Raw genomic sequence first — 26,330 nt, 5'->3', positions numbered from 1 at the left:
TTGCTGATCAGGTAAATGAATATGTTATACTCTGAGCGTGAAGATAATCCTAACGAGTTTAATGTCATTGAAAGTAACGTATCTTTTCAGGTCACGGTACTAACCTGTCTTACTAACACACAATGCTTAGATCCATATTTTAAGTGAAATTACTCCAGACATGGTAATGTCATAATAGAAGTTGGAATCAGTGGTATGACTAATGACATGATTTTCGCAGAGTACTTTACTTCAATGTGTCATTAGACATGAGAATGGATAAAGAAGCAGTAGTAGTACTTAAATGTACTGATTTTGGCGAGTTCGTTGTTTGTTTCGTAATGTTTTCTAAAACATAGTAAGTAAACAATTTCGATAACTCTTCAATACTGATAATTGAGGAACTTGTATTTAACATGAAATACCGTATGATTCGACATCGTAGAGGAAATGAAAAACGAGTTAATGTTTGAAAATTCCAAAAGTATTCAGCTGGTTGTAAGAAGAGTAAACCCTGTTCAACAAAATAACCTGTCTACATATACACTATATATATTTAAGTATCCAGCTGGTTGTAAGAAGAGTAAACCCTGTTCAACAAGATAACCTGTCTACATATACACTATATATATTTAAGTATTCAGCTGGTTGTAAGAAGAGTAAACTCTGTTCAACAAGATAACCTGTCTACATATACACTATATATATTTAAGTATCCAGCTGGTTGTAAGAAGAGTAGATTCTGTTCAACAAGATAACCTGTCTACATATACACTATATATATTTAAGTATTCAGCTGGTTGTAAGAAGAGTAAACCCTATTCAACAAAATAACCTGTCTACATATACACTATATATATTTAAGTATCCAGCTGGTTGTAAGAAGAGTAGACTCTGTTCAACAAGATAACCTGTCTACATATACACGTTTGCGTCATAGAATTTAAACAATACAATACAAATACACATAACTTTTTCATTATAATACCTGATATATGCGTATTACTTTCATCCCAGTGTTTATGTTACCACAAACAAAACGGATGTTTGTTTTGAATTTCGTGCAAAGCTACACGAGGGATATCTGCGCTAGCCGTCCCTAATTCAGCAGTGTAAGACTAGAGAGAAGACAGCTAGTCATCCCTACCCACCGCCAACTCTTGGGCTACTCTTTTACCAATGAATAGTGGGATTGACGGTCACATTATAATGCCCTCACAGCTGAAAGGGCGAGCATGATTGGTGCGACTCGGGATTCGAACCCACGACCCTCAGATTACGAGTCGAACACTTAACCCACCTTGCCATGCCGGGCATATTTGATTGAACTTCTGTTGTTAGTCATCTGTATAAATTATTTCACGGCATAACCTGACGTTGCTGTTCATCACTTTCTTTCCTTTATCATATGGTAAAACAGCCAAGTTTCTGCACTTGTTTTAATTAAGCTGACGTTATACAAATTAACAAAGTTATTCGCTCGTTAATTTCGCTCACTGTCGCTTTACAATTCAGTGGATTTTGTCCAACGTTTGCAATTTTCATTGTAAAATATTTAAAACGACAATCCCAAGTTAACTGGAGCACTTTAACAATCGATAGATTTATCAGTATTCTCTCCCCTATATTCCTGCATGTGATGATTTTCTGTGTAATTATTATTGAACCCGAAAGAATTATGCTCTCGTATTAGTTTATACTAGACTGTTTCTAACAATACTTTTATCCCTGGTACTCTGGTATGGATTGATAATAAACTGTTTCTAACAATACTGGCATTGTGGTATGTGTTTAGAGTAAACTCTTTCTAAGAATTCTTTCAAGGTTTAATGTTCTGACGCTTTTGTTTTTGACTTTCTGATGTTTATTAAAACCGTTAAACTACAGAAGTTGTTTGTGAAATACGTATTTTATAGTCCAAATAAGAACTGTTTTTATTAATGTTTGAAACTTACTAGACACATTTTATTGTTTCATTAATGATTCATTACAATTAACTTTAGTGTAAATGTTATTTTATTATATCCCATGTAAAACCTAATTTAATAGGAGTTATACAATTCATTGTTGGTTATCTGTTTCTAGATTTAAATGTTTTCACGTTAGGTTATTTCTGTTTTTACTATAGATTTAAGTTTATAAGTTTTTAAATGTGCATTATAAATTAACCTTCCTGGACACATTAGTCTATAAACTTCACAGCCAAGCCTAAAGTGATTGGAGTAGGTTGGGTATGGAATAGTGGTTAGTGTGCCAAGATTGTGAATCTTAAAATTTATGGTTCGTGTTCTACTTCTGAAAAAAAAATGCTTTACACTTTGTTTCCATTTGCATTCTATAAAAATAGTGGTAAAACTCCACTATTTGGTTAGGCAAGTGTTGGTGATATGTGTTATTGCCTAGTTCAGCTGTCTTCCCTCTAGTATATCAGTTCAGAAATAGCGATTCCTATGCGCAGACAACTCTTGGGCAGTTTTACAAGAAAAGTTTGAACAAATTTAGCGAGTTGGACTTAAGCCTAAGGTGATATGGATTTAATATTGTTGTTTTGATTTTTAATTTCTAGGTCAATTTAACAAATTGACAAATTAGGTCTAGGTAACAGACAGTATTAGTCTTCACATATTAATATGTCACACATAGACTTACACCAAAAATAATTTTCAAAATGTAAAGTGTTATAGTTTCGATATTACAAAAATTAGTTTAACTGATAAAGAACCAAATAAAATCAATATTTACGTAACACTTGCTGAAATCAAGGCTTTCACTATCATTATTAAAACTACTTTCAACGGGTAGGGCTGAGCATGATCTTATTGTTAGCTACAGAACCGAAAGATCCAATATGCAATACTTGATTCACACTAAGCTATATAAATGTTTAGTTTGTTTGTTTTTATTTAGAGCAAGGCCACAATGGGATATCTATTGTCTCCACAGCGAGTCCCATCAACGTACTGCTGTCCTATTGGGGGCATGTGAATGTTATACAGATGGTTGAATACATTGTACTAAAATAACTTTTGAACAGGCAAAAAGAAAACCCGCGAGACAAATACAGCCAATATATTTAAAGCCACAATAAAATGTCGTGTATTACGACCACATTTTGACATTCGTTGGCTTTGTGTAGGAACTCCTAGTTCATCGAATACTTACAGCTTTTGAGAAGTTTATGTAACAGCCTTTTCTGACGAAAATGTTCATATATTCAGATAAGAAAGATGTGCTTAAATTAGGAGTTTACACAGTCTTAACCAAAACGGTTGCATATTTTGTAGCAAATAAAATCATTATTATTATGATAGAATACAAGTACATTTATCACTGACAAATGTAGAGAAGCTTGTTATATTAAACTTCTACATATGTCATTTGTATAACTGAGACAAATTCTACAGAAATCGTGAACAATGTATTGGAAGAGAAAACAATTTTATCAGACACTTGTACAGAGATGCGTAATTCAGCATCTCGCCCACCACAACAACACCTTAGAAAAGCATGTACAATAACAAAAATATAATATCAAATTATAACACATAGCGTATGTAACTTTATATCTCTTTGTATTGATTATTCAGCAACTGGTTGCTCTTCTTGTAAGTTAATAGTCTCCGCAAGACGGCGATGTATGCTGTCGATGAGATTACTGATGCAATTCGCTGTGATTCGTCTCCAACTTGTCACTAGAAGGCGCTGCAACTAAGGCGTTGCTGGTTTAGAGTCGTGGTTATCTATTTTCTTGCTCATTTCTGCCCAACAGTTCTCAATGAGATTACAATATAGAGCCTTTCTGGCCTTAGCAATCTTATAACATTCTCCTGGTCCAGACAATTCCTCCACAATACACACACTGTATGCAGATGCATTTTCATCCTTGAACTCAAAGTTAGTGCTAAACCTCGTCCCTGTGATGCAAACATTTTGACAAAGACTGTAATTTCAAAGGTGGCGGTATCATTTGCATTTAGTAGCGTTGGAAGATAAAGAAATGTGGATAAATTCGGGCATCAGGAACATATAAAAGGAGATCAGCAAGATATTGCAGTAAACAAAATACAACATATTATAACAGTTAAGAATCCACAAAGATCAGTATCAAGAATCGTACTCGTGTCACAGATAAACAGTACGCAACACAATGTAGAAGAATATGGAAAAGTTGCTTCCACAACATATACTTTGACTGTTGTATACACCAAATAACTGTGTAATGAAATGGGTATTCATGTTATTTTATTCGAAGTCATACTAATAAAGTTACAAAACAAAGTGCTTATCGATTTATGTAAAATCATACTGTTGACAAAGACACTTAGAAACCGTCGTCTTCGTGCAGTAGATGTATTATGGAAACTGTAAAAGCAGAATGGTGTGCTTTGGACATGAAAGTCTTATAGCAGTGGAAACTACACAGCAGGGCTAATATCAAGAAAGAGCATGACTGGGCGTGTTTACTTGGATTGTAACAACAAACTAAGGTATTGAAATCGTTTTAATATAATGTATTAACATTAGTACTAAATAATAAACTTTAGAAAGCTGCGAGTATCTCATTTACGTTATCAAGCTGGAAAACTGTAATTATCTTAATATAATTTGCTAACCACTTAACATAATGCAAGCGGTTTTTAAAGTTTTATTAACTATATACTTGTACGTTTTTTACATTTTAAAATGATGTATATATTAATCTGTAAAACTCTGTAGTATAAATACTTACTGTAAAACATCTTTAGCTGTAAGCCACTTACATTTATTTCCACCTCCTGAGTACTAAAAAAAAATTTCTTCCTGGTAGTCAGTCAAACCTATTTTCGCTGCACTGCTAAAAACTCACAATGATATCTGTAGCCGACTGTCATTCATTTATCTCTTACTGCTAGACACTCACAACTGTATCCATAGCTACTAATTACACTTATTTTTAGCAGCTAGACTCACCTAATAATATCTTTATCCCTTTAATTTGTAACTATTATAAATGGAGTCACATGACAATTTTACTTAACCTAGTCCCCATGAACAAAACATAGCTTTTTAGTCTATCCATCTTAAGAATCAAACTACATACATAAAAAATAAATTTCGTGCCCTGAAAAGTAGAAAAATTGCAACATTTCAAATATCTTGTTTAGATTTGGAGAAGGTTTACAGGAAATCTTCAAATGACAAAAAATAATCAAAATGCGTGTGTGTTTTCTTACAGCAAAGCCACATCGGGCTATCTGCTGAGCCCACCGAGAGGAATCGAACCTCTATTTGAACGTTGTAAATCCGTAGACTTATTGCTGTACTGGCGGGAGGAAAGCAAAATGAAATCTTGTTGATCAGTAAGTATAAATGATTTTAACATTTTGCTAGTATCTACCCAAGAAGCCAAAGAAGTGGGACTTTAAAGTGCTTGCTTTCTGTAAAGTGAGTGACATCATCTACGACACCGATATGTGTAATGGTAAAACTAGAAGTGGAGAAGATCTGACCAAATGGGTGACTTCATCATAAAGCTACGTGAAATGCTCTCAAAGGGCAGAACTTCAAATCATGATTTGACAATTGACCCACTTCCTTGAGCTTTAGCTGACATCTTGGATCACTTGGACTGATAAAAGTTTTGGTTACCATCTGGATGATTTTGTCTTCAAACTGTATGAAGTATTTGACAAAGAACAAAGTTATAATTTTACTTAATAGCTGGTTCACCGTCCTTGAGCTCCAGCTTTAGCTGAAACCCTGGGTCATCTGTACTGTTAGAATGATGTAATTCAACAGACCAAGAAGGTATTCTCTAAGGATAGCCGGAACTAAAGAGAGAATGATGTGGTTTTCAACTCTGAAAGGGAAAGGATGAGATGGTTGGACGCTTTGGCTGTTCAGTTTTGTCCTCTCACGTGGCTGTAGTGCTAATGATTTCAATAAAGGTATGCAATAAGAAGGAGTACAGGCATGTCATAATAACATATCCTGCAATTATAAAGGAGTACAATGAATGCATAGATAGTGGTGATTTATTTGACGTCCTTACTGCTCTCTAGAGATTTAACCACAAAAGTTGCAAGTAGTACCATGGGATATTCCTGTGGGCTCTGAACCTTGCAGTGGTCAATATCTGGATAATGTATCAGAAACACACTAACCAGAAAAAATTACTCCAAAGGGAACATTTAGGCCTCACAAAGTTTACAACAAGCATCATTGAGGCACTGTTCAAGGAGAAGAGAACAAGTTACATCCAGTGCTTGTTCATAAGTGTGACCGCCCATTACTTGCTGCATTAGATTAATGTATCTTGAGCATCAGAGAATGACAAAGATAAGTTGAATCCCAAAGAAGTGATCGGTGTTGGTGAGACATAGAATAATATCGTTATTTCTTGACAACACTGACATTTTCCTGTCCATTCTTAGCTCCAGCAGAGATGCAAGTCATTCAATAGCTATGTTAGAATGAAACGCATCAAGATCATTTGCCATTGTTGCGTTATCAAGGACAAAAACTATTTCCTGGATTTACACAAGTCGTAGACAGTTTACAGTCAAAAAGTACATGACAACACTACATGTACACAGTTTTAGGCAAGTATTTTTGTTGACAAAGGAAACGATGTTTATAATTAAATTTAATCGATAAGGGGCGGGAAACGCAAGTGAATTAATTTGGTGATAGTAAGCTTCAAGTTCCATTTACAAAAGATAGAAAATAAAGCCTTTAAATATAAGGGCCAATTAACATTTACAGGAGTTATGGTCTCATAAAATAAAATAAACCTGATTATCGTGGGCTTAGAACTACATATACATGTGATTATTTATAATTAACAGAATACACCTAACTGCTGAGTTCCTATTCTTAAAGTATTTTATTTATACCTAACTTTACACTGGTAGTAGTACGTATCTAAATTCTATAATATCAAAATTAAAAATATCTAGCTGATAAACTCCAAAAATAATATATAACTAATTTAAAAATAATTTACACTTATTCTTTAGAGAATTCTATACAATTAGTTTGAAACGAAGATGCCCAATGCAAATGATTCAATGCTAGTTTCAGATTAGAAAAATCAAAATGCGTCAATTTTTACTGTAAAGTGAAGGAAAAACGTATTTCAATTTGCAACAAGGACTGAGTTAGTCCTGACGAATGTTCACTGCACGCTAATCACTATCATATGTTCTATGATATTGTACTTTTTTCTAAAAAGAAATTAATAACATACATAGCCAGCAGAACAGTAGTTGACTTTATCTCTCTTTCTTTTTTTCGCTTCCCATGGCACAGTGGCATGTCAGCGGACTTATAACTCTAAAGACCGAGTTTCGATACCCGAGGTAGGCAGAGCACGTATAGCCCTTTGTGTAGCTTTGTGCTTATCTTTAAACAAACTGTTTTTTTCTAGGTGATAAGCGAGTCACACTCAATCTTCATGACGAGTCTAACAGCTAAATTAAGGGAGACGAAAGGAAGACAATAGTTGTTTTCATAAAGGCAGTAAGCCTAATGAAGTTACAGCCTTTATCCATTTACTCTGTAGCATAAACTCATATTTTTTAAATGTAAGCAATTAATAATTTGCTTCTCGTTGTCGATTCCACTGATTGTTATGTATCATTAGGCTGTCAGCATGACTAGCAAGATAAGTTATGAAGTAGTAGATGTATTTATTACTAGTTTTACCAAAATACATTCTTTTATACGAGAAGACAACCATCATGTAGTGTGTCTCGAACCCAACAAAAATTCAATAATGCAATGGTCCGAAAAGAGAATGGATGAAAAATAATGGCCCACAAGTTTAATTTCGGATACTTTAACCTTTGTTACTACAACCATGTTCTGGTATTGTACGAAAGGCCTCGTTACTTGCAGATAAAATATATTTTAAAATCCTGTTACTACTCAGCTATGATTGGAAATTATTGAAAGTAAAATTAAAAAAAATATTTAGAAAGCCTTGGTGTGAAATCCACTAAAACCACCCTTTTTAAACTTAAATAATCTTATTAATTTGATATTTTGAACCTTTTACAGTATATTGTGCTAATAGTAGATATCTTATTGTTTTCCACCGTGCTTATATCTTATCTACAAAATTCTTAAATTTCTGTAAATTCTAATTTGGAGCCTGCTAAATCTGGTTGAGATCGTGTGCACAATTCAACCTGTAGATTCTTTGGACAATAAACTATCTGTTGTTTAAACATTGTATCGTGCTTGGTCTTGATTACACACGTTTGCCACACAAGTGGAAATATTTCTGACTTTTAGTGCACTGTTTTTCAGACTGGTCAGTTACAGAGGTACGTGCTTTATGGCTGGACGTTTCTGCACTTTTCAAAAGAGATTGATCCTAATTTATCAGAAAAGGAGTTCATTTTTTTCAGAGGGTTGGTACTCGCTGGTGAACATTTGTGCGTGTCTTAAAACTTTTATTTTTTCTCTCTGCTAATAATGTCAGTTTACTTTCCCTATTCTTTACATCCACTTTTATTTCATTTTTTAATTAATCTCCTTAACCTCTAAGACAAGGAAGAAAATTATACGTTTGTTTGCTCTCTCTTATATTTGTTCTCACATTAATATTCCATTCAGTCCCGTTTCAAACATCTAGGTAGTTTATCTATATGCCATTACTTAATACGCTAGGAACCGAGTTTCGATACCCCTGGTGAGTAGAGCACAAATAGTCCTTTGTGCTATTTAAACATTATTATAACAGTTTACAAAAGGCATTTTTAAATGCGGCTATAGTATTTGATAAATTAAGTAATGCACACTGGAACGTTCTTGCACATTGATATTAGGAAGAAAAATATTTATCTAAAGAACTTTGCCATGTCATGTATGAAAGCTAGATATTTGAATTTTTATTTATAATTTACTTTTGTTAAAAGATGATTATAATAATTTCACAATTATACATATAAACTGTCAATTAAACTAGGCCCACTCGCTGTACACAGTAGATAGCCCAATGCGGCTTTGCTATAATAAAACAAACAAAACTTTTCAATCTATAAACTATCTCTTTCGATATTGTCCTCATTTCTATATATAGAGAAAACTTCCTATTTAAAAGTGTTTGAGAATATTGTAATGTATGTATAAAGTGCATATGGAAAGAACTTTAATATAATAATTTTCTATTTAAAACATTCACGATGTTATAAAAACTGTCTACACTTGCACATATAAAAAATTACATATAAATATATCTATACATTTCTTATATACGTTACTGGAAATAAATATCGAAACGTACAAGTAAAAAAAATGTAGGAATCATAAACAATGAGAAATTACAATTACATGGTAAATTTAACATTACTATAATATATCATTGCACAAGATAGAAAAGAAAAGCAAATACTTCGTACTAGCTTGAAGTACACCTTATATTTATTCTTCCATAAATTTATCAATGTCTGTGAAATATATTACCAAAAGTCCCCTATTATTTCTCCACAAACTGGTACAATTTTTGGCTAATCTTCTAGCTTTCAAAATAATTTCTACAGTATTAATAATATTCCAATTGGAACTTTTTGAAGTCAAGCCTTCGTTGCAAGTCTTAACATGATCTCTTTTTGCCTTATAGATGGCATTTCATCACACGTTTCAGATCAATTTCTTCGTGGAAGATTAACCTCTGCCCAACAGGACCTGAGAGAATAAATGACGTATAGGAGTCTGATTCTACTTGTCAGCAAAGTGCCATCAATTTCTTTTAGAATTTCAACATCAATGGTTGACTTTCAGCTTTCACCTGTTTTCTTACTACAGGCTGCTTTATTGTTAACGTTGAATCTTCAAATATATATAGTTCTCTCTCTGCCATCAAATAAACTATCTTCGATTGTTTCCAAACAACTTGGATTTACATTTTATTTTACAAGGTACCTTCTTACAGCTTTGTTCGTCCCACTGTTTGAGAGTGATGCTCATTTTAGGGTTTTGGTTTGGTTATTACTCCTAATCAGTTTATTCGCACTGACCCATTTAGGCTAATGTGCATCTTGATGTTTTGGAAATAGCCTCACCTGTAATTATATCTGCTTCAATGGCAATATCTCTGGTGGATGTCATGCCTGAGCTACTTTAATATCATTTTTGAATAGTTCGTGATACCTACCTTGACCACATATATTATAACAATACAGGTTCTGTACTTCTCGTACTAAAACGTAAAGTTTCGCCTCAACTTGTCACATGGATTGGTCTTCGCCAGCCAAAACTTTGACTACCTAACGTTTTCTACGTGGTATTTCTATTCTAAGAGCAATGACATTTATTTTCTTCATTATATCTGGAAGTAGTATGCCCGTTTGAAATTTTATAGGTATTATACTAGTGTGGTACTGTTTGATTGGTTGGATGATAGCCAGAATTGTGCGAAGTATCAACACGTGACTGTATTATGGTGTCTTTCATTTTCATACAATAGAGAAAGAGCAACCCCATAATATTTACATTTCATATCCATTTTATTCACTGTTTGCGTAATAATTTCCAATACTGTAATAAACTATGCTGTTAAAAGATTAATTCATATGGATAAATACTGGCTATTTAAACCTATCTACACTTTTGTACCTAAATACTTACAAATAATTTACCCTCATAAATACACACCTATGTAGGAAATTTTTGTTTCAATTACAGATAATTTCATGAATAAAATAATTTGTTATGCAAAATTTTGTTTATAAAATTTCTGAAAGTAGCTACACTTCCATAAATACATATATATACGTATGCGTGTGTGTGTGTATGCGTATTAATGCATTTTCTTTTTTGTTTATACGTTTTCATATAAATATAAATATTTTCTTTAAAGTTTATTGAGTGTATACTTGTGAAATAGCAAATTCTATTTTTTGTGATTATGGTTGTATTTATATTTCATTTATTATTTCCTTCTGTGTTTAAGATTAGTTATGAATTTTAGTTGCATTTAAACGCTAACTCACTTTCAACATTATAATTTGATCTCTCGCTTGGACAGCGGTAAATCTATGGATTTACAGTCCTAAAATCAGGCGTTCGATTCCCCTCAATGGACACAACAGATAGCCCGAGGTGACTTTGCTGTGAGAAAAAAACACACACAAACACACATAATCATTTGAATTTTTTTAGTATATATGTGCGTGTGTGTGTATGTTTAAACTGACACCATCTTCCCTAGTGATGATATACAGATACTATTAATATAGCAGACGAGAATGTAAATTTATGAACACACTCAAGTGACCTATTGTGTGAATAAATAAATAACCTGCCAGAAGCTTCACTAAGAGAGAGAGAATTAGTTAATTAATCAATTAATCAATGAAAAGTATAAGTCTTGTTATTTGTTATTATTATCATTGTTGAAAGCTATCGTTTGAATATTGTATTTTTAATAGTTTTTTTCTCTGATTCTTTTTGCCTAATTCCATTTTTATTGATGTATTAATATTGGTGGTGGTCCTTGCCAGATGTTTGTTTATTAACTATGCTGAAATTATTTATAACTTCTGTTATTGTGAATAAATAATGTTTTTTTTTTATTGAACCCTAATTGTAGAGGCGTATTCATTTTAGACCGTCACAATACTTCGAAAACACTCGTCACGTAGCTTAGTTTAACATGTTAATAACGTAGTGTTGTACGATGACGGCAACGTCATACTTAACATTTTGATTTATGTGAATTTGCGACCATTCGACACTGCAGTAGGCCCGGAATGGCCAGGTGGATAAAACACTCGAATCGTAATCCGAGGGTTGCGGGTTCGAATCACTGTCACATCAAACATGTTCCCCCTTTCAGCCGTGGGGGCGTTATAATGTAACGGTCAATCTCACTATTCGTTGGTAAAAGAGTAGCCCAAGAGTTGGCGGTGGGCAGTGATGACTAGCTGCCTTCCCTCTAGTCTTACAGTGCTAAATTAGAGGCGGCTAGTGCAGATAGCCCTCGCGTAGCTTTGTGCGAAATTCAAAACAAATCAAACAGTAGAGAATCGTTTTGTCGCTAAATTATATCTTAAAAAATAGCCATAAGTTTTTTCCTTTTTTCATTTATTTTAAAAACAATATGACGAAATTTGAATCATCTATGAAATAGGCACGGTTTATCTAAGTCAAAGATAATGAAAGAAATATATTATAGTTTTTGAAGACAAATATACCAGTTATATTGCCTGAATAGCTTCAAGTAACAAGCGCAATTTACCAAGCTTGAAACACAGTATTCAGAGGTGTTTCTCTCTTATTTACACGCGTGGAAAGGACAGAATCTGACGACTTTCAGCCACGTGTGGCTGGAAGAATGCATATGCTACAAAGTTTTTTTCCCAAGAAAAAGTACTGTATAGAAAATTTGTTAAACGGTGTAGAGCCAGAGAATGCAACACTTCGAAGAAGAGAGCCTTCAATGTTTTTTGTTTGTTTGTTTATTTTTATGAGAGCAAAAAAAAACAAAAAACTTGCGCATTAGCGGGTTGCAAAACCATACCTCAAGCAGATCTGGAAAAACGCTTTCACCAGGAAAGTGAAAATTATGGTTAAGAAAAAGAACCTTCTGACAAAATCTTGAAATAAAATCGATTGTATCCTCTGGTACTGTTAACAAAATAACGAACGTGGATTTAAGTTAATGGTAGGTCATATGTCAAATGTTTGAAGGTTTTCAGCTATACCTCAAACGTCTACGGCTGTTATCTTGAGAAAACTAGAAACACAGCACTCTTGTTCGACCACATACGTTTGAAGTCCTCTTATATAGCTACAATGAACCTTTATTTTTTGTTCTACTAACAAATAGCCTTAGAAGTCGACGTTCACGAAAAATAGAAGGTCTGTGGAAGTTTTATCAAGATGTATGGTCTAATATTGATCTCTCAGTCCTTAAAAGAAGAGTATGACAATCAAAACTACAGTGTTGGGCAATATTGTATGATCGACTAAGGCAACAGTGGGTAATCATGGTCATCAGACGAAGTACTATTGACAATGAAGAAGTGGTTCTAACTGAAGCAAAGAAACTGAAACCCAAACATCATTCTTGGTTAGTATATAAAAAGTAGTATATAAGGACTTCCTGTTTAAAAATTTGATGTATAGTATATTTGAAGAAGTTTGTTTTATATCGATGCCTACTTGAAATATGGTTAAGCTCTAAATGCTAGAATGCACTTCAAAAATCTCTACATCTCTGTATATAAAAAGTTTTTCTAGATACTTTTTTCTATTTCATTTATGAATTTAAAGAATTATATATATTTATTAACAACTCTACAATTTCGTACATGAAATTATATTTAAAAGTACCTGTACTTTCATAAATAAAGATTTTAGTGGCTTATGGCTTAGAGATAAGTCTGAGGAAAACCCCAGCAGATAGCTCATTTGTGTAGCTTTGTACATGACAACAAAAATACTGAATGACCGTCACTTTAAACTTTGTAAATCAGTGACAGAAAGAAGTTTGGTTTGGTTTTGATTTTCGCGTAAAGCTACACGAAGGCTATCTGCGTTAGTCGTCCTTAATTTAGCAGTGAAAAACTAGAGAGAAGGCAACTAGTCATCACCACCCACCGCCACCAACCTATGGCCTACTCTATCACCATCGAATAGTAGAATGGATTGAAAGGGAGAGTATGAATGATGTGACGGAAATTTGAACCCACAATCTTCAGATTGAGAATAGAGTGCCCTAAACCCCTGATCATGTTAGGTCAGTAATCCAAAGAAACACCTGATCATGTCAGGTCAGTAATCAAAAAAAAAACCTGATCATGCCAGGTCAGTAATCCAAAGAAACACCTGATCATGCCAGGTCAGTAATCCAAAGAAAAACCTGATCATGCCAGGTCAGTAATCCAAAGAAACACCTGATCATGCCAGGTCAGTAATCCAAAGAAACACCTAATCATGTCAGGTCAGTAATCCAAAGAAACACGTGATCATGTCATGTCAGTGATCCAAAGAAACTCCTGATCATGTCATGTCAGTAATTTAAAGAACAATGATTATTCACGACGATGAGATTTTTTTTAGAAAAAAACGTCACTTTTCGTCGATATTTTAAATAAAGTTGTAAAAACATCCGTTTTTTGGCACATGCTTTAATTGTACATGGAAAAATGTAATCTGTTGAGGAACTCGAACAAGATATAGATGTTAATGTATTTCTGTTCTTTTTTTCAGCTTACACACTTCTGACAATAGTTATATATACTATCTAAAAGTTTACTGCATTTTTATATATAAAGTTTAGATTTCTAAATGCATAGAGTGTTATAAATAATATTGTTTATTATTGACCGTTGGATTGACCGTCACTTTATAACGTCCCCACGGCTGAAAGGGCGAGCATGTTTGGCGCGACGGGGATGCGAACCCGCGACCCTCGGATTACGAGTTGCACGCCTTAACACGCTTGGCCATGCCGGGCCCGTTCAGCAACTTATAGCACCAAAACTGGTTTGGGATATACCTAATGCGTAGAGTTGTGTAGTCCCGCCCTTATTGACAAACTTTTACATTTTATTTACAGAAATGTGAAATTAGCTGAGCTTTTGTTTTAAGTAAACAATGTTTCTTCCAGAGTCAATCCTACTATTCGTTGGTAAAAGAGTAGTCCAAGAGTTGGCGGTGGGTGGTGATGACTAGCTGCCTTCCCTCTAGTCTTACACTACTAAATTAGGGACGACTAGTGCAGATAGCCCTTGAGTAGCTTTGTGCGAAATTCCAAAACAAAACAATCTTCCAGAGTCTCCTCATTTTTAATAAGAAGATCAGGAGTCCATTTCAAATAAGATGGAGCTTTATATTTATATTTATCGATATGTTTCTGATATTTTAAACAGTTTTATAGCTGCAAACTATGCTTTGGAATACTCCCCTTTTCATGTATGAAAATTAGAATTTTGAACGTGTAAGGTTATTTACGGGTTTTTTTTTCATTTTTAAGCTGTAATCTTTTCTTTATCAAACTTTGCATTTAATGATGCCTACACTTTTAAACACAATGGTTGATTATTAAGAGTACAAACGTTTTGTGTATAAATAATTCTAACTGAAAACATCCATTGATAAAGTATACACTTCTGCCGACAAAATTTATCTTTTCTAATATTCATATAATTTAATTGTATACATAAAAACAAAGCTTTTCATTCAGTCATTTTAAAAGACAAGAACTAATTTAAAATGTCCCTAGCATTTTGTGCTTTAAAACCGATGACAATTTCATAAATCGAAGTTTTGCTTTCATTTTATTTTGTCTGTGTTGTTGTTTTTTTTTTCATAGCAAAGCCACATCGGACTATCTACTGAGTTCACAGAAGGGAATCGAATCTTTGATTTTAAGGTTGTAAATCCGAAGACTTATCACTGTCCCAGCGGGGGATTTTATCTTGTTATCTGCTGGACTCTTAAATATCTCTAACGGAAACTGTGTACTGTTAATGCTTCAGAATAAAGGTTTATTACTGTACGATACATATAGTGTAAAATACATAACCTGATGTTAGGTGATGATTATCTAATATTTTGCTGTCTGTATCCTAAAATCATTCTGCTATTATGCTATACTACGCAACTACCAGACGTAATAGTGAATTTTTAAAATGTATCATAAATACAGTCTTTTTTTTTTTAACCTTAAGTAAGTTCATAGACTGTTTATAATAACATTAGATGAGTTATCCTCTGAGACAGCAGTAACTCTACGGATTTACAATGCTAAAATCAGAGGTGTGATTCCCCAAGGTGAACACAGCAAATAGCCCAGCGTGGCTTTGCTATAAGAAAACACACACAAACATTATATAATGGTTTTATAATACATTACTAATCACTATTAGTCAATTGTAAATAATAACTTACTAAAGGAACGTTTGCAACAGTCAATCATTTCAAAACAATTGAAAACAATACTTTGTTTAAACAAAGACAAACATAAAGCTTAGTGTAACATTTTATTTAATACGAAATATTGTAAAATGTTTCTACCCATAACATTTAACGTAAGGTCGTGTGTACTTTATTAATAATTTTAAATGGTCTCCCAATAATAGTTGGTATGTTTTAGCTTCCTATTTCAAAAGTGATAAAAAATGAGTTTATTTTTTATATATATATATTATAAAAAAATTGTTTTCAGCAGTTTTACAAAAGCACAATTCAATTATAAAAGTCGAACTACGCTATTCTTTTATATTCAGATATTGACTCTTTATCAGACAGTATAATACTAACTATCTCATGCAGCATGGAGCTTGAAACTGCACTTTTTTTCATCCACATCACCCATACTATAGCCTTGAAAGTCCTAGTCGTAAAACCATCAAATTACACCAACGAACTGCTCTTAGGATTTTATTTGAATCACACTAGAGAAGCTAATTCATAAAGAGAAATTACAATCTTACGACGAAAGTTACAACCATACAACCGTGACCTTTACGGCGAAATTTAGCTGTTAAAAAATAAGTGCCCCTCGTTAGTACAGCGGTATGTCTCCGGATTTACAACGCTAAAATCAGGGGTTCGATTCCCCTCGGTGGGCTCAGCAGATAGCCTGCTGTGGCTTTGCTCTAAGAAAACACACACACAGATAAGTGATTATCCAACTACGTTTGCTGACTGATTATAAGATTTTAAGCTCTTCTTTGGTATTTACCAATAAAATTTCCTGAAACTAAAATTCACAAACGCAAGATATTGAAAATCTTATTGTTTTGCAATGAAGACTAAACTCGACATCCACGACAAAAAATTAAACTCGATTCGCAATAAGACAATTACAGATATACTTAACAGAAATCAGACTCAATTAAAGGGCGTCTGAGGAACGTATTTTCAAAACTTTTCATGATCTTATAGAAGTTATCTAACGGGAACAAACTGATATAAATCATGTGATGTTTCTGATATCTATATAGCTTTTGATGCAAAGAAAACATAATTTTTATTTAGTACATGTTCTATTAATACTGAAATTATATAGGATTAGAAAGAAACAAATTCATCTTTACACAAACCTTGTATTGGAGAGATAATAGAAAAAGGCTATTATACAAATACTAATATATATATAATTAATTATTTATTCAGGTCAACTGAGCCTGATATAAATAAAACATTATTTTTGCGTCTTTAAATCTGAATTTTTATTTTTTTACAATAGTTATTTTATGCAGAATTAATCAACCCTAACTAAAATGTTTTAGTTGAAATGATAAACTTATTTGTATATATTAAACATACTCATGTTCTTATAAAGAAAAGAAAATGCTGGAACGTTTGAAATTTTATAGGTTAATAAAATCAATAAACATTCAAATGCATGTTGACATCGACTGCGAAAGTGTGTTTAATGAGAGAATAACAACAAAGTTTTTGTTAAACATCAGTACATTTGGGTGCAGGTGTCATAGCATCGGCCTTTAGCACGGCCTAGTGGTTAGGTCACTTACCTCTTAAATCACAGGTCGTAGTTTCGAATCCCATTAACGAGCATTTTCGCTCTTTGAATAATGAAAACATTATAACGTAATGATCAACACCACTCTTCGATTGCAGTAGCCCAGCAATTGGCGGTGAATGGAGCTGATTGTCCGCCTTCCTTAATTTCCAGGGCTTCTCATGCAACTGTACTTATTTATCACCATCAGAATATGTTATTCATTATAAATATGGGATTAGAAACTTAAGTAACGTGATGGATAATTGGTAAGTTCAAAGAAAGTTAAAACAATTCCTTCGGTTATTGTGATAGCTATTGTGTATGTTTACTCAGAATTTTCATATTACTATTCTTTAACATTTTTTATGACGATTCAAAACCATATTTTTCGTACACTTTACGCTAAGACTATCAATTCTTATTAATCTGATTTGTTTTTATGTGGCAATTGGTTTACTGTACATGCAGATCAGAGTGTTTACTTAACCCTTGAATTAACTTGGAATCCATGAATAAGATATAATGCGACTTACATAAGAAAAAATTATACCTTCTGTTAGTTATCTTTAAAATACTTTTAATTTAATCCTGAGATTTTTTGTTATCTTGTTGAGGAAAACTGGTGACTAAAGGGTTAAATAAACTCCACACAAAATCCAAAATTTTCAAAGTAGCTTGATGCTTTAAAGCAGTTAAACAAAATATTTCTTTTGAGATTTTTAGGTAGGTAGAAAACCATCTAGTAAAATTAAATGAAAATCACAAATCACCTCATCAAATAACGTATTTATAAAAACGAACTGTTTTTATGTGAATTAAAGTTAAAGTACAGTTATTTTAAATTTCCCGCCAATAAATTCTGACTGACATGCTGATATTATTAAGTAAAAAAGATACGTTTTAAAGAAAAAATATATTAAGAAAAAATATATATATATATATAAGAAAAATAGTATTTCTTTTATAAGTAGTCTATTAAAACACAATAATAAGTTTTCGCAGTATTTCATACATTATTATGAAAGCAAGAATACTTTTAGCTGAAAAGATTACCTACAATGGAAAAACAAATCAGTTATCCAGTCCATTTTTTTCACACCAAAACCTCCGAGCAAGTCAAGCATTTTTTTTTTCCCATTAAGGGGCATTGTTGAAGAAAGGCGTTGAAAAGATCAATAACCCCTAATGCTTATCTTTGAAACGGTTCCCTAGCGAGGGTTGTTTTTATCTGTAAGATAAACTGCAGGTTGCAAGCAGTGCAGAGTATGATAAAGCGTTGAAAGAAGAACGTTTGACTTGTTTACAACGAAGAATTGAATATTAATTTAAATTTATCATATCCTATGATAACTTAAAACCCAGTAATCACAGTTTTAAGATAACAATTATATCATACATTTCGGTGATAAAAAATGTTGAAATACCTTTGCTTCTTATTTTATAGATTTATTTATTTCATATATCGAAGCCTACATTTATTCACTAACAAGAAGTAAGTATTAGCATTTTCTCCTGGTTAAGCTGCTATAGGCACAGCATGGCCAAGCGTGTTAAGGTCGTTCGACTCGTAATCCGCGGGTCGCGGGTTCGAATTCTAGTCGTACCAATGATGCTCGCCAACCCAGCCATGAGGGCGTTATAATGTGACAGTCGATCCCATTATGCGTTGATAAAAGAGTAGCCTGAGAGTTGGCGGTGGGTGGTGATGACTAGCTGCCTTCTCTCTACTCTTACACTGCTAAATTAGGGACAGATAGCGCAGATAGCCCTCGAGTAGCTTTGCGCGAAATTCGAAAACTAATCCACTATAATTATAAAAAGTATGCGATTTTTAAAGAATGTATTCAGTAATAACTGATGTTTTAAAATACGAAAGTTCCATACCAAAACTAACTGAAATATGTAATTGTTTATCAAAAATGTCATAGCTTAAAAAAAAAAAAAAAAAAAACGGTATAACAGTCAATATAAAATCATGCATGTCTAGAAATTTACCTGTTGGAGGCGTATGAAGAAGCTATACTTTCAAAGACATAAACATCCATTAAAAATTATTGAAATGAATAAAGATTATATATAAGTATTTCATCTCATAGTTATTAATAGTGAAATTATATTACTATTTCAAACAACTCTGTACAACAGTAGTATATTAGGCATTTCAATCATTGGCTATTATAAACTTACATGTATACGCTACTAAACTAACTAACACGTTGGCATGAATTATTATAATGTTTTCTTGTGTTTTTTTAACAAATAACTTACATACAGTTTCGACTTAGATATTAGTGTCATAATAATTATGTATTAAAGCTAAATAACTCTTTCTTCAGTGTGTATACACCACAGGTAATTAATTATTCAACTGGTGGAGAGAAAATACCGAACGTTCACATAAACATAAACATAGTCGCAGTGTGGTAACGAGTTTCAGTAACATAAAAATATTTGGTATATTTAAACACGCTTTTAAGCAGTCAGACAGTATCTCAGACCAGTCCAGAAGATGTGCAGTTTCCCGCCTACAAAACTTGACAGTAGCAATACGGCTTCAGCTTCCAATTACGAAGTGTCAACAAAAGTCTCTACATGCGACTAATTCAAGTCAAAAAATGCTAAAACTTCATCAGAAGAACGTATATTATGTAAAAAAAAAAAAGCACGTTAACCACCACAAGTAGCGCTATAATTATATATGTATAATAAGGGTTCTGCCGATTCCCTCGAATTTTACCAGCGTATATGTGTGATGTTGACATACGTTAGTAGACATTTTGTACAACAATATATTAAAATTTTATAAAAAGATTTAAAACAATTCTGATGTTAAGTCATTTTAATAACATTATAAATATACGTATTTATAGAGTTAAGCACAGTAAAGTTTAGCACTAACTAAACTGAAGTATAAAACATACGCAAGTTACAGTGTTAATTCATCTCTTTATCGAATATTGGCTGTACTTTACAAAGACTTAACCAATGTTAGGCCTAAAACATGTAGACTATGGTGTCTGCGATGAAAACTCTTGCATTATTCTGGAAATCATGTTTTTAAATATTAATAATTTTAAAAAAATAGTTATAATTCTTTTAAAGTATTTCAGGATACCTTAAACACTACATTTTTTTAAGATAGCATCAAACATCAAACTATGATTGATAACATAATTTGAGTACGTTTCTAGATTGTCAAAATCCTTTTTATTGTTGCAAGTGGGATTGCAACAATTCTCAACTATCACCTTTAACTATGTTAGCAATGAACGTAATATTACAAATATCTACTACAGCTATTATTGTATTGCTTCTTTTGATACTTAAAACATTTTACTGTCTTGGTGTAAAGATAAATATTTACAACTATTGATATACCTTAAATAATATTGAATGTTAAACTTCGATAAATAAGAAAACTGTAATATATTCCTTTTTCTTCTTGTTGATGCAACATCTCTTAGTAATGGAAGTAGAGGATATTGTTAGAGAAATATTATTACGTTATTTTTTTTCTTTCACTCCTAAGTTATTGTATAAATAACTCTAACTCTGTTCATATTCAATGTTGTATATAGAAATGTCAGTTTCATATTTTGTTGCGCTGTGCCTCTTGGTATTTATAACGTATTGTTTTGTGCTGGTTACGACATCACAAGAAAGACATTCGGTGATTTCATTGGGTGAATTTCCATTAAGTTGAACTATAGCTGAAACAGCCCCGCCATGGCCAAGTGGTCCAGCTACTCGACTCGTAATCTGATAGTCGCTGGTTCGAATCCACGTCGCATCAAACATGCTCGCCCTTCAGCCGTGTGGGCGTTATAATGTATTAGTTGGTAGAAGAGTGGCCCAAGAGTTGGTGGTGGGTGATTATGACTAGTTATCTTCCCTTTAGTCTTACACTGCTAAATTAGAGATGGCTAGTGCAGACAATCCTCGTGTAACTTTGCGCGAAATTCCAAAACAAACAATAGCTGAAACACCGGGTAAATTGAGGTAATATTATTTCTCACTTTTATCAAATTAACACTTGATGATCTTAGATACACGAACATTCAAACTTTAATGCATCATGATTTGATAAGCAAACAAATATATCTTAGTACTTAATACTACATGTATGAGAAAGGCACTCTAGAGATTTGTACGTATATATCATAATTAAAATGAGTTATATGGACTGACCAGTGGCAAACAGTAACACATCACAATTAAATCATCACCAGCGAAGAAAGCGATCAGTGGTAAATTATTGTGCTTATGTTTAAAACGCTGAACGTCTAGAATATCACATTTTATTATATCAAGAAAAACTTAGGTTAGTTATTGGGTACATATCGAGAAATATACCATTACAAAATCATAGCCAAATCCCCAGCGAATAAAAAGTACAGTAAAGCTGCGAGATAAAAGAAATAAATAAAGTGTAAGGAAACCGACATCACAGAAATTCTAACAACACCTACAAAAAGACGTTCTTCAAGTATAAGAGGTCCAGTCGAGATTAGTTTTAACAACTTAAACACCTAAAGCAGTTAGAGCTAAAGCTTGGTACAAATCATTAGTTCTGTAATTGTGGTCTTCGGATAAGTTGGTGTATAACATAGGGTTACAATTATTTGCAGTTAAAAGTAAATTCAGCTAAGCAACAAATAGTCTCGACCACGAACAACAGATAAAAAGAATCACTCAAAAGTTATAGAGTAAAACAAAATTTTTATTCAAAACATAAATGAAACGTAATGCTGAGACTTTATCTCAATAACTAGCTTTCGTATTCTATCTACTTCTTGTAGAACTGAGAAAAACACGTATGCAGGATACGAATCCAGGAAAAAATAATCTTGAAATGTAAATCTTATTGCGGTATCCCATAAACGCAGATAACCTACGTCAACAAATATATTCCATATATATTTTTAAGGGAGATAAACCACCAACTTAATAGCTTGCATAAGTCTTCGTATTGCCCCTTTCAAATGTATATGACCCTACTCCAAGAGTAAACGACACAATAAAAGAGTTGGTAATTATAGGACTTTACAGAACAATTGTTATGATATCTAAGTAGCTTTATATAGACTTGAGGGTTAGATCTTCCTAGTAACTGTTTACAACTAACTACTGCAGAGCAACTACGTTTAGAAGCAATTATCCGGCTACACTTAAATAAAGCTATGGTAAGGTAAAATAGTAGATCTTGCTGTTGAAAAAAGGTGTGGAAATGTTAAATACTACCCATGCTCTACCTATTCTTGATGACGAGAAACTCACTTGAAATAAGAATGTATCTCAGAACGGCTGGTATGGGTATTAACACTTTTATTGATAAGGAGAGAACAACGTTTCGACCTTCCTAGATCATCTTCAGGTTAAGAAAAAGAGTTTGAATGTGACCGTTGACGGATACATGTCTTCGGGATAAGAGTATAAACGGGTACGGGATTGTAGGGGGCGTTGCGGGGGGATGTTACATTATTAATTAGTATATGTATAAAGGCGTTCCTTTATATTGGATTAATTTTGGTTTTAGTTGCTGTATAAGTAGGGCTTCTTTGATTTTGCGTTTGTTTATATTTGTTTCCCTGCTTAATATCTGGCTGTTTTCTATGATTATGTTGTGTTTATTTTATCTGCAATGTTCAAAATACACTAAATAGTTTTGTAACTAAAACTAAAATGAAACCAATGTAAAAAAACACCTTTTACTATAATAATTAATAACCTAACATCCACCTGCAACGCCCCCTACAATCCTGTAAACGTTTATACTCTCGTCCCTAAGAGATGTATCCATAAAAGGTCTCATTCAAACTCTCTCTTTCTTAACCTGAAGATGACCCAGGAAGGCCAAAACCTTTTTCTCTACTTATCAATAAAGTGTGCTCTGCTTACCTTGGTTGGTAGCGTTATAAGTGCGCAGAAATTCCTCTTTGCTACTGGGAGGAAAAAATGTGTTAAAAAGTAAAGTTATATAAGTATTCGTTACATACAGATGTTAAATTTTAACGATTTTGCTAAGATATAAAATCAAAACGTGTTTTAAAGAGTGTATGTCAAACATACAGTTATTCGTTACATCCAGATGTTACAGATTAACGATTGTGATACTGAGGTATAAAAGATGTGTATGTTGTACAAATCCTAATTCAATGTTGATATGAGATTAAAGATTTCAATACTTAGGTTTATAAATGGTTTCTAGTTATTATTTATAAGCTAGAAAACAAACACTGGGTTCAAATGCTACGTTCTACAATTTGTAGCATCCACAGAAAAGGTTTCAGTTAGTTCGAAGATTTATTCAAACAAGGAAGACATGTAAATGTTGCTGTTTATACCTTACAACAGTCATGGTTAAAGTATTTATTGCTTCATAATTACAAAAGCAATAATGAGGTTGAATGTTTAACTTTTTTTTTGAGTAATGAAAATTAAAAGTATGTTTTCTTTTTGTTTGCTTTGTTTATTTAGAACTAAGTATAAAGCTTCACAATGAGCTATCTGTGCTTTGCTATCTGTCTCGAAACCCGATTTCTTGTGGTTGATGTCCGCAGACATGTGGTTGTGCCACTAAGGGGTATGTTTTATTTTATAGATTGCGAAAGCAGTAATTAAATATATTTATCACAGGTTTCTGTAACCAAAATTCGAGTTTATAAGAACTTATAGGTTTAGTTATAAAAGTTATTATACAATTTGTGGTAATTACAGTTACAATACGTTTCGGTTTATGTTTAATAAGAGTAAGGACTAAACATGAATAATTCATTTGACAGTTTGTCTTAGTTGAAGTTAAAGATATGTAACAGTTTATAAGCTATACAGTGGGATTTCATATCATATATTACAATTATTTTTATTACACTCAGGGTTAAATGTGTCACTGTCTTTACTGCAATGATGACATCGTTCCAATCGAAATAAAATTCCAATTTTACTTTCCCCAACATGCGCTGTGGAAGCTAAAACATATGTGCAAGTATTTAAAGATCCAGTACGTTTTATGTGTTTACAAGCTGCATTTTGTCACATTTAATATTGACATTACATTTTTAAATGTCATAATGTTTGGACAAATCATACCTGTCTATGTTTTGGTGCCAACCACGCCCTGATGTTTTGTTCCAAGTACTGCTGAGCCTGTTGGACTACAGGAGAGAGTGCTGGGCTCGTGGTAGAAGAAGACGAATTAATGGGCGGTGCTGATCCACGTTTATTGTGCTGAGCCATTCTGAGGAAGAGAGGGAAAAAAAAGAACAATCAAATAACACCACGTCAGAGATAAATCACTAGTCCCTGAACAAACTAAGTAGACTTTAAAACGATTTATTTCTGAATTTTCATAAATGAATCATTTGTTCTTTTAGTTTTAAAGACAAATCATATTTACAATTTGGTTCACTTTTATAGCACGTATGCAGTATTAGTTTCATAATTCCTTTACTGGTAATTAACGTACTGCTAAAATAAAGAAGTCAACTGTTTCATGCACATATATTTATAAACAAATAACTTTATAGGTATTAAATATGTAAATACAAGTAATCAATGCGATATTTTATATGTAAAACGTAATAATTCTGTCATAAGATGCTGGTCACTTATGTTTTAAGTTTCTCTGTTTTTTTTTTGCGTAAGAACTGTCATTTAAGTTATTTGTAATTCATATGTTTGGCATACTGCACTTTCTATTCGATATGTTTTCCGCAGGAAACTAGAACAACAACTCGTGCTTCGTGTACGATGTTCGCACTAAAATTATTTGACTTGTAAAACAGTGTTTTGGCAAAAAATTACAGCGATGGATATTGACGAGTTTGAAACTTCGACTTCGCAAATTCGAAGCATGTTCTGTGTCATGTGAGCTGAGCCTTAAAGAAGTTTCATATTTGCACCATTATTAAATAAAATACTATATACACGTATATATGAGAAGAAAATATATCTTAAGTAGTTAAATCCTTTAAAGAACGCTGTTGTTGTTGTATTATGTAGTGAGACATAAATGAAAAAAGGCAAACTAACAGGGATGGATACAGAGGGGGTATGGGGGAATGCATCCCCCCACTAGTCTAACCAAAATTGTGTAGGTTAATGGGAAATCAGAAATATAAAGTACTGATCATCTCAATTAGAATATTTTTGCTGTATGTTTACTTGTAACATGTTATTAGAAATATATGAAACTCCATTGTCACATGCACTATGTTGTGTGATTCTGTGATTCAGTATAGTGCTGTACGATTACTTGTAACTTGATATATTAAAATAAAATCAATAAATGAGAGTTCATAATCAGATATGTTTCTTTTCTTTGTTTCAGAATTAATTCCATGAAATGTATGTTGCAGTAACAAGGAAAAGTTTACTTGGTGTCGGGTTTAAGTCACTGTTACTTAGTCGATCATCCCCCCCACCAAAAAATCCTGTATCCACTACTGCAAGCTAAAGCATTGAATGACGTTGTTGTATTTAGATTTAAGGTAAAGAAGTGCCGAAAAATATAATGACTATAAATGAATTATAGCAATAGACATTTTTTTGTTTCTGGACAAACACCATATTTGACAAAATTCTTGATCGAACTCTTGATAAAGCGACGTTATAAAATAGTGCAATTTTAAAATTGTGATATGAAAAATGTAAAAATCACCTGTCATTGCTTGTCGCTTTTTCATTTATTTTTATTTTTCTTTCCCATGGTTTCATTTTTTTTATTATTCCCTAAAGTTTTATAGGGGGCACTACCACCAACAACAGCAATGGTATAATATTTTATTACCCTAGAAGGCAAACTCGTGATTCGCGTACAAAGCATATATAAACTTTAGGCTTAACTATTGATTTTCAGGCGCCTGTTAGAATGTGTAGGGTGACA

General features: G+C 32.8%; 1 protein-coding gene across 1 annotated transcript in view; it reads right to left on the bottom strand.

Moving 5' to 3' along the window:
* The window catches only part of LOC143222997 (uncharacterized), a 305,937-nt gene that overhangs the window by 244,601 nt on the left and 35,006 nt on the right, over window positions 1–26,330 (bottom strand). The window contains exon 2 of the mRNA XM_076450333.1: window positions 24,536–24,683. Coding sequence (XP_076306448.1) covers window positions 24,536–24,682 — 147 coding nt within the window. The 5' untranslated portion in view covers window position 24,683. The remainder of the gene's footprint in view (window positions 1–24,535; window positions 24,684–26,330) is intronic.

Source organism: Tachypleus tridentatus, chromosome 8 (assembly GCF_004210375.1).
Source record: "Tachypleus tridentatus isolate NWPU-2018 chromosome 8, ASM421037v1, whole genome shotgun sequence".
Classification (NCBI taxonomy): domain Eukaryota; kingdom Metazoa; phylum Arthropoda; class Merostomata; order Xiphosura; family Limulidae; genus Tachypleus; species Tachypleus tridentatus.
The sequence above is the reverse complement of the archived record's forward strand: the minus strand, read 5'-3'. Positions and strand labels throughout refer to the sequence as shown.